Source organism: Neolamprologus brichardi, chromosome 12 (genome assembly GCF_056152115.1).
Source record: "Neolamprologus brichardi isolate AB-2024 chromosome 12, ASM5615211v1, whole genome shotgun sequence".
In the NCBI taxonomy this organism is placed as follows: Eukaryota; Metazoa; Chordata; class Actinopteri; order Cichliformes; family Cichlidae; genus Neolamprologus; species Neolamprologus brichardi.
The window spans coordinates 30,289,432-30,300,165 of NC_142115.1; the positions used below are offsets into that span (position 1 = coordinate 30,289,432).

The following is a 10,734-nucleotide window of genomic DNA, read 5'->3' on the forward strand; positions in this document are numbered from 1 at the left end:
TACACAGTATGCGTTGATTTTACAGAGCTAATGTCCCCTGTATTAATTTAACCGTTCACACAATGCGATGCTAAATACAATTTACCAGCAGGTGGAGATATAACACCTTGAAACTTTCTCAAAAGCGGTTTGGTTTCACGGCACTGATCTGAACGGTATATATATATATATATATATATATATATATATATATATATATATATATATACGTGTGTGTATATATACACACATATGTATATATATAAAGGGTCCATTTCAGTTTTTGAAGTTTGAATTTCTGCCAGTATGCGTAAGACTGTCCAATCAGAAAGCTTTGAAGCCAGTGGAACTAAATAGAGGAAGTGGAGGATGCTTTGTTGCCGCCCATTTCCCGATAGTTAATTATAAAGCTAGTGAGACTGCATCAGAATGGTGTCACGCCTATCTCTGTTTCTCAAACATATTAGAAAGAGCAGAATAACACTGTGACAGAACATTTAGACTCTTATTTAGCTCAGCATGAAAGGTGAGTTCTAAAATGATCTAAACTTGATGCTCGTTTTTAAAACATCAACTCAGTGTCATTATTATTATTATCTTCTGTAGCATTTAGCATCTTCATCTGGGTGTTCATCACCCTGCTGCTGTTGCTGCTGCTGGAGAGTTCATCATGTGCTGGTGACTCAAGTGTTGGTAAGCAGTTTCTTTAATTACAACATGGGACATGATGATTGATTATCCTGATGACCTTTTGATTTTCAGTAAACAATCATTTCTGCCATATCGTGTCTTGTTGTGTTAGTCTGTTTATTTTCTACATGAAGGTTAATTAAACATATTAGCAACCACCAAACCAACCCTAATATTTGCTGATTAAACATTTAGCACATAAAGAGTCAAAGCTGTGGCCTGGGGGCCCCAAAATTAGCTTTCCCATTTATTCCACTGCAGGGCTCTGGAAAGTTAACAGTGGAAAGTGCACTGATATTCCTGGTATTCCTGCCAGAAAGTAACACTTCACAAAACTTCAGCTGTTCACAAACATCTCAAGCTGCCTGTATTGTGTTCTCTCTGTCAGTGGTTTTCTTACTAAACAATATTTATGAAAGTATCTCAGCATTTCTGAGTAACATCCATTCTTCTATCATGACTTTTAATTGATGTGCTGCAGAGCACAGTTGCATAGTAACAGTCATTACCCACACGTGATGGTTAGCAAATTATCTGTTTCCTTTTTCATTCATTTGTATTTGTATTTGGGAAGGAAGTCAACAAAGGCATACAGATTTAAACTTCTTGCAACATAGTTACTATAGTCAGCGACAGTAAACAGGGAATCTCCAAAGGTTCTTATCTTGAATGTGCTTCCATGCATAAGAAAAAATGAATTATTTAATAACCCATCATGAATTAGGTCAACTATGGATCAGAGAGATGAAAAGAAGGCTTTTTCCCAAGCTCACAAATGTTGACCCCTGTTGGTTTCAGACAAGGTCATTTTCTTTACAGACGTACACAGGGCAAATTACTGACTATTCTGACATGAATTTATTGATTGTGGGAAGAGCTTGCTTTTTCCTCCAGTACACTGGGGAAAAGGGTGACATTTAGAGCGATGGCACTAACAAAACGCATTTCGCTATCATTGTGTGCACATTTAATGTTGTTGCCACTGTGTAGATTTTTACAACTTATAGCATTAGAATTTACATGGTACAACCTCCTTGTGATCTAAGGGGAAGTTCTTTGTGCTGCCAAACTTGTGCGGGAGTAATGCTTTATACTTCCTGTGCAGTATTTTTGTAAATTGTTAAAGTATTTTAATAACTTTATAGTTAAAAATAGTGTAGAGCCACCTCACACTTTTTTTTTTTGACAAATTCTCACTGATACGCCTGTTGTTCATTCAAGGGTAGACATGCTTAACTATCCACTCATTTCCAACTAATGAGGAAAAAAATGCTTCAGTGTCACATTATCTCATTGAACTTCTGCAAGCAGGAAGGGGGGGAGGAAGCGATATTACAGCAAGCGTTAAAGTCACAGTGAGGTTGCTGGGTTTATTTGTAGACATTATATGCTTAGAAACCATTAAGTCAAATTTTAGTTTCACAGTTCATACATGGACTGTTTTCTATGTTAAAAGCTAAATGCAAACTCTGTCCTTTATTAATCCATTGTAGTTTCACAAAGTGCACAGAGTCTAGGACACCCCAATTCACTAATGTTTTGTTTTTGGTTCTTTTGCTATATGCCTCTGGTTACATTTTTGGGGAAGTGAGTTCAGCAAATGTTTAGCTTAAGGACTGTGAAAAGCTTAGTGAGACATGCATACATTAACAAGCCCAAATGCAGCTGTATTTGAGTTCATCCTGCACTTTCACACTGTCTGTGCCTAATTAAAATGGGCTTTTAAAATCATATTCAGTGGGTTTTCTGTAGCTATTTGAATGTAGGTGCAGATAAAGCTCAAGTCTAGTTCCGTTTCTCAGAATTAATTAACCGTAATTTAAAGACTTTTGTTTAGTGTAATAAAAAAACATCCAAATATTGTAACTCCATGTCTTCTACAGACATACCTACAGTACATGTACAAAACTGCTCACTACTAAGATCAGAGACGCACCAACCCTGATATTAATTGCTGGTTTATTTGTAAGTTTCAGTGGTATTTTTACTCTACAGTGAAGTAATTACAGTAATTAGTAGCACCTTACTGTTACTTACCCTCTTAATTCCTGTCTAAGCAATAAGGATGCATTTAATTTTCCCCGTCTGTATAGAGTCATGCAAAAACTTTATTTTTCACAACACTGTATATGCATTTAGTTGTTTGAATGTCAACCGTTGCTTCATATAGATATCCTCGTGTTAATAAGCCAAGTATCCCTCACACTCTTACACCATGAATCATTTAGCTTAGCTTTTTTTTTTTATTTCAACAGTTATTCATTGATTTTTTTTTCTTGTTTGCAGTGAATCCCTGTTGCTACTACCCTTGTCAACATGCAGGAGTGTGTGTGCGATTTGGTACAGACGGTTTCAAATGTGACTGCACTCGCACTGGCTTTTATGGAGACAACTGCACTATTCGTGAGTACAACATTTTTTTACAAACTGAGCAAGTTGATCTGGAACACCAAGCTAACCCTTTATCTTAGTTTTGTTTGCATAATCCTATCTGTGCACAGCTATGATAGATAAGTCAAAAGGAAGCACTCATGAGTAACTAGATAAAAGAGCTGATGTTTTGCATTTAGAAACCATCCTCTCAATATTTGTTTATGGTTGAGATGAGTAGATTTAGGTTTTGTATGAAGGGAGGAGGTCAGAGTCACTGAAAAAAACAAAATGCAAAACCTGTTTGCTAAGCGATTCTTACTGATATTTATCAGTTTTTAGTTGGCATGCATGTGTCACATTCGGAAACATCAATTCAATATTACCTAATTAAGTTATTTCATACTAGGTTTTAGCACAATTTTCAAAATATCAACCCCAATGCTTAGATTTTATGAAAGTTGTTTTAGAGATAAATTTTTGGCTAAACCTGCTACATGTGATGAATAAAGAAAACAAAACCGTTATGTTCAGTTATACATATACATTTATTTGTTTCCCATTAATACAGGCATTAGTGATGTATGTATAAATGGCTTACAATTGGCATTTAAAGGATGAAAAACAGTTTTTTCTTGATTTTTTTTTTTTAATTTTTACTTTTTTATGTGTAGCGGAGTTTTGGACCAGAATTCGACTCATGCTGAAGCCCAGTCCTTCTGTGACTCACTTCATCCTTACTCACTTCCCGTGGTTTTGGAGCCTGATAAACAACTCTTTCCTACGAGACACCTTCATGAGATTAGTGTTAACAGGTAGGTGAAATAAACGTTCTTAAATGAGTTACTCAGTCAGCAGACTATAAAATGTTTAGATAATTCATTTACCAATGAGAAGGTCCCAGAAAATCTCATGACACATAAAACTCATTTAAAATTCACGTTATAGGGATTTGACAATTTCCTATTTCCAGATAAACAGCTGCAAATAACAGAGCCCGCAAGATATAAGAGTTCATAAAGCTAAATTTATGTATCTAGTAAAGATATTTTACCTATGACTTTGACATTTATTCCTAAAGTCAGGAGTGACCTTATTCCAAGCCCTCCCACCTACAATACCAAATATGGATACATTAACTGGGAGTCCTACTCTAATATCTCCTACTACACCCGGATCCTTCCTCCTATACCTGAAGACTGTCCTTTGCCCATGGGTGCTAAAGGTGAGACCTACACAGCTAAAGAGACATAACTGTGTTTCTGTGGAAAGCTTCAAGAGTTTCTTTCTCTGCAGGTAAACCTGTTCTTCCTGATGCCAAAGTCTTAGTTGAGACGTTTTTCAAGAGACAGAAGTTTAGGCCAGATCCTCAGGGAACCAATTTGATGTTTGCTTTTATGGCTCAACACTTCACGCACCAGTTCTTCAAGACAGACCATAAAGTTCAGGGGGGCTTCACCAAGGGTTTGGGGCATGGTGTGAGTTTCTGACATTCTGCATAACAAAGATGTGTGTTGTACATCATTTCATTACACCAAATGTAAGCCTTTTTTCCTTTTTTTTTTTTTTTTTTTTTTTACCACACAGGTAGACGCAAGCAACATCTATGGAGAAGATCTTGTGAGACAACATCAACTTCGACTTCATAAAGATGGAAAGCTGAAGTATCAGGTGTGTCTGACATAGCTGCATATAAACACTAAAGGGAGAACCTTATTATAAAAAGTTAGAGAGAAAAAAGAAAGTGCTTGAGCTTTCTTGCATACATAATTAGTATGACTAGCTAAACGCATATACCTATCTGCAAACCTGTAAACACTGCCATATACATTCATAGTTATATACTCACAGTTAAATACTTAATTTCATTTAGAAAAAAATAGGTTTTTGTTTTCATTCAAGTTTTCTATTTAGCTTAGTTTTTTAATCAACTTCCAATAATACTTGAACAGGAATACCATTGTTTCCATATTATGGAACATCTCTGTGTTCATAGTTTCATCAATTTTCATGAAATCTCCAAAACCACTGGTTGAGCCCCAGACCATGAAAGAGCATCCACCATGCTTTACAGAGGGGTGTAGATACTTGTTGTATCTCTCATCTGACCTCCTCCATACATATTGGCGAAGGTTTGAACCAAAAACTTCTAATTAGCAGTAACTGATCCATACAACCTGTCGCCACAGATATTCCATCCAGTTCTTTGGCAGTTTGGCATAGATCAGCCCTTCCTCCCTTTAAGAATGGCTTATTGACAGCCACACACTGAGACTAGTTCCGATGAGGCTTCAGCAAACAGTGGATAGTCCTGTATTAGGTCTTTGTTGGATTTTTTTTCCTTTCTTTTTTTCCCCTAGTTTTTAAAGGACATGACTTTTGTTTTTTGAGCATGACACTTCTTCTGTGTTCCACTTGCCCAGTTTCCTCAGATTGTTAAGGATAATGACCTTCAGAAAGCATGAGGAATATAATGCTCACTTGGTGTCCTCACCAGAAAATTAAGCTTTGTCCACACATGCACGTGTATTTTTTTTAAAGAAAATTTCTTCACCCACATGAAAAAGCAGAAAAATTATAAGTGCTATTAAGACCATGCCACAGCAACAGATGGCAATATAACCGAAATGTTGGCCTAACCTAAATTAGCTGAGAGCTGTCTAACATGTCAAGCTATATCTTTTTATGTCTTTAGGTCTTTCAGACATTTTTTTAGATTTCTGAGTCTCGTCCTTTTTAAGGTGAAAATCTGTCAGCCTTATATGTTAGAAAATTAGACAGTGGGTTTTGAGTCTTACACTTTTGAATTTAGGTGGTTAGCATAACATCAAAGATGAGATTTACACTGTCACTGTGAGAACCATGACCACCGACAGTCTTGGAAGTTAAACTGATCTAATGTACCAGACAAGCAAAAAATTTCTTCCAAATGCTGAACTTATTAACTCCAGTCAGTCATATTTATTTTTCAAGTAAAAAGTTTAAAAAAGTAATACCTGTAAGTTTAAGCAATATCTTGTAAGGTTTGTACCTAATACGGGTATCATACTACATTCAAATTTACCTCCTCATCTTTAAGAAAACTCCAGAGCTCTGTGTTGTATATGTTCACTGAGTCAGATATAGATTGCTTGCACTTCCTTTAGCATGTTAACTTGTGAGAACATCGTGTTGGATTTTCTAGATGCCTGTGGTAAGTGGTTAAAACAAAACTTCAATCGGTGACTATTTTTTCACTGCTACCTTATCAGCATGTCTTCAGAACAGTTTAAGAAGCCTCTTTATTTTACCCATCTTAATCTAACAGCTTGATGTTGTTGCTTTACAAATATAGTCCATCAAATTTTTGTTTTTGTTTTTTAATTTTATTTTACATTAATTCCACTAGTTTATGTTAATTTCTTTAATATAGTCGGTAAACATAGTAAAGAAATCACTGAAATTAACTCTTCTTCCACAGCTGGTAAATGGTGAGGTGTACCCTCCTACAGTGTCTGAGGTCCCAGTGCACATGGTGTATCCTGAAAACATCCCAGCAGACAGGCGTCTGGCCATCGGTCAGGAGGTATTTGGCATCCTGCCGGGTCTAACCATGTATGCCACCATATGGCTGCGGGAACATAACAGAGTCTGTGACATCCTAAAGGCAGAGCATCCCACCTGGGATGATGAGCAGCTTTTCCAGACAGCCAGACTCATCATTATTGGTGAGTAAAAGTAAATATTTAATCAGAAAATGATTGAAACACACAAAGTAAGTGAAACACAGTAAATTCAAAACTCTAGTCTTTTCACTTTTTGTACATCTTTATCAGCTACTTGTCTGTGAGTTGATATCTTTTGTTTTTTTGTTTCAATTTTGGCTACAGCGGTTAATTGGCTACAGTTTGTGACTAGTGGTGAACTGCCGCTGGTAAAACAGACTGATATGAAGTTTTCTGCAGACATTCATAGCATCAGTTGAATAGTATGCAATTCTGTACAGGCTGGATGAAGCACTTGAATGAAAGGTTATATTTTAGCTTGTCATTTTAGGGACTATGCAAAGTAATTATCACTTGTCTACGTTAAGTCAAAATGTTAAGTCAAACCTAATTTATACCTTAATTTATGTATATAAATATTATTGTGTCATCAATTTTATTACTTGAGCAGGATTATGATTTTACTTGAGTGAAAGGGCCACACACCAAAACAGTTACTCAGCACAAAACATATTTCAGGCTCTTGGCCAGTACATTTTTCATATGATACACATGTATTAAGATAAAAGGCCACATATGAGCTTGGGTGTTTTCTGATTCAATTCTGAGGCATAAATCAGAAAAATGTCCATATCCTCTCAGTATACAACAAAAGGCAGGTTTAAGAGTTATTTTAATGTTTATTAAAGTCATTTGCTGTGTCCTGTTTATGGCAGTGCTTCAGCCTTAGAGCTGTGAGATTTGAAGTTTGAGGTTGTAAATTTAAAGGTTTGTGCTCTGCTTTGAGAAGGTGATGCCACGATCACTACATGTGCACGGTTGCTGTTCTTTTTCTGGCTTTGTTTGATGTGTCTGCCGATCGCTGTTTTGTTGTTCAAACCACAGAAGACGCCATTTATTCACCAACAAACCACTTATGAATTTGACACTGTTCACTGTTTCAGTGTTTCGTTAATTACTAAACATGAAGATAAATAATATTATTTTTCCACGAATCTAAGCTAATTTTTGTATTTCTTCCACAGGTGAGATCATCAACATTATAATAGAAGAGTATGTGCAGCACCTGAGTGGCTACATGCTGGACTTGAAGTTTGACCCAGAGCTGCTCTTCAATACGCGTTTCCAGTACAGCAATCGAATCGCCCTGGAGTTCTGCCACCTCTACCACTGGCACCCTCTGATGCCCGACAGCATTGTCATAGAGGGAGAAGAAATACCATACTCTCAGTTTTTATACAACACCTCCCTCCTGATGCATTACGGGGTGGAAAGGCTGGTGGATGCATTCTCTCGACAGATTGCAGGACAGGTAACAGAATTATAGAAGTCAGAAAACAGGAAACAGGGACATGTATACTTTTATCATTGCATAACGGCAATGCTGTCAATCAGTTAACAGAAAGCAGCACCATGAGCCTCGTACACTTTATCGTTTTACATGTCTACATTTCATAACTCACAATTACTTCCTAAATTGAGATTAGTGATAATGCTATCAAGTTATGTCTTTTAGCAGCATTAGATTAATGCAAAGTGGTATAGTACTTCTGTGTGTTGTAAGGCTGAGAACGTGTTGCAAGCTGTCATGGAACAGCAGAGTTTGTCACTCACTGCTCATGAAAAAACATTTTTGTGGCTTATATTCACACTTTTAGGTAGGAGGAGGTCACAACTCTCATCAAGTGGTGCTTAAGGTTGCAGAAATGGTCATCAGAGAATCCAGAGCTACACGTGTGCAGCCTTTCAATGAATATAGGAAGAGGTTTAACCTGAAGCCTTACACATCCTTTGGTGAATTAACTGGTAAGTTAAAGAAATATGAACACATGCATGCCCCCTTTGTTACTCATTACACATATGTGACACAAAATGCAATGTATGCATGCATTTTCCTCAACCGCACAGCAGCATAGCACATGTGTGTAAACAGCACTGGGCTTAGTGTTTTTGACTGTGCTTTTCAAGGCACTGTCTGCATTTTCACACAGCATTACTAGATATATTTATTTTCCCTGTGTTGAACATATGATCAGCAAATTCACACGTCCCATATAGAATGATAATTTGATTCTATTGTGATACTTAGTAGTTGGGGTGGCTGTACCTCAGGAGGTAGAGCAGCTCATCTAATAATTAGAAGGTTGGTTGTTTGATCCCTGGCTGCTCCAGTCTCCACTTTGCATGCCAAAGTGTCCTTGGGAAAGAAACCTGCATTCACTGAAGTGTAAATGTGGGTGTTAGATAGAAAACACTTTAGAAGAAAGTACTTATAAAAGGATATAGTGCTCAAATAGAGTAGAAAAGTGTTATATAAGCAAATACTCACTTTTGAAACTTCTTTAATAAAACTTTTTGCAGTAGTCCCAGCTGAGTGAGAGGCAGGATACACTTTTTGACAAGAAAAATATCAATTATAAACCAAAGCAGCAGAAATATTCAGCTGATAGTGCTGGATGAAAAAATTATTTAATTAAAAAATTATTATTATAATTTATCCAGATGGTGACTTAAATGTGTGCCTGAAATTTTACAGTACAACCATTTAGCGTATGTTGAGTAATTTGAGGAGTTGCTGGAGAATCAGTGGATTTTGAGGGTTTCGTGCAGTATGAATGTTTATATACAATTAAATGAACGCACCAGTAGTTAATGAAATCAGTGTTTGACTAGTTTCTAACTGTTGGCATTAAGACTATGGTAAGTGTACATAAAATTGGTTCAGCAACAGAAAATCACTCTTTTTATTTTACATTTATAGCAACACAAGAATTAAATGAAACCTCTGCAGTAATTTCCAGCCATTTTTCTTTTCCAAACAGACAACACTGAAATCGCCCGAGGTTTAGAAGAGCTCTATGGTGACATAGACGCCCTGGAGTTTTACCCAGGCATAATGCTAGAGAAAATCCGTCCTAATGCCATTTTTGGAGAGAGCATGGTGGAGATGGGTGCTCCCTTTTCACTGAAAGGCCTGCTTGGAAACCCAATCTGCTCGCCTGAATACTGGAAGCCCAGCACCTTTGGAGGAGAAACCGGCTTTAATATCGTCAAGATGGCCACTCTGAAAAAACTGGTGTGTCTCAACAGCAAATGGTGTCCATATGTGGACTTCCATGTGCCGCGCAATGAGGACGAGGCAAAACCGAGGAAACCGTCCACTGAACTTTGAATTCCGATCTGAATTATTATCCTACTCAGGCAGAGTTTTTTGGCTTTTACTGAGAAAGGATGATTTTAATACTCAGTAAGTGTGAATGATGTGCCAAAAATTTAGGGAGGTCTACCTCATAGAAATAAAGATGACAAACCATCGAATCGGATCTGGTAACCCATATATTACTTGATACTCAGCACCACAGTTCCTCTAAACCTTGATTTCTTTTTTTTTTTACTTGCTTTAATTTGCAGGCTTTTGAATAAGATTATATTTTTTACATTTTAAAAAGAAGGAAAACTTGTGTATTTTTAAAGTGCAAGAAATTAATGTGAGAGACACCAAAGATTGATGTGTTATTTTTGATCAAAATGAGCTTTTAATCTCTGAGAAACACTGTCATTCAATAATAACAGGAGATTTACGAATAAATCAAAGTGTTTTGGCAAACTACGTGTGTTTCTTTCTTGAGTAGATTAAAAATCACAGGCTGCGTGTTGGTGGAGTGGTGAGTGAAGGAAGCTTCTGGATAAAATTGCAATGTGGACGTTCTGTGGGGAGTTTGCATGTTCCTGTTCGTCTGCTTTCTTCGGGTACTTTAGCCTCTTTGCAGAGTCCAAAGTCACGCACGTTAGGTTAACTATTGAGTCTAAATTAGCTATGGATGGTTTATGAAGTGCTGTATGAAGATACGGTTAGAATGTGATTTATAGTCTAAATTTAATCTAATTAGGACTGCAGGGCCAGGTGCATCTCTCAGGGGTCAGGTCTTTGCTAGATTTTGTTTTTTCATTTTTAAAGACTATTTTAAACTGTTAATCTGCTATATATATT

General features: G+C 36.8%; 1 protein-coding gene across 1 annotated transcript; it reads left to right on the plus strand.

Moving 5' to 3' along the window:
* Positions 1-403: 403 nt before the first annotated feature.
* Positions 404-10,124, plus strand: ptgs1 (prostaglandin-endoperoxide synthase 1). The gene is made up of 11 exons (XM_006803828.3): positions 404-505; positions 586-672; positions 2,956-3,072; positions 3,714-3,854; positions 4,121-4,264; positions 4,336-4,517; positions 4,627-4,710; positions 6,500-6,746; positions 7,769-8,055; positions 8,402-8,549; positions 9,566-10,124. The coding sequence occupies exons 1-11, from the start codon at positions 499-501 to the stop codon at positions 9,913-9,915; spliced, it is 1,794 nt and encodes a 597-aa protein (XP_006803891.1). The 5' UTR covers positions 404-498; the 3' UTR covers positions 9,916-10,124.
* The last annotated feature ends 610 nt before the right edge of the window (positions 10,125-10,734 follow it).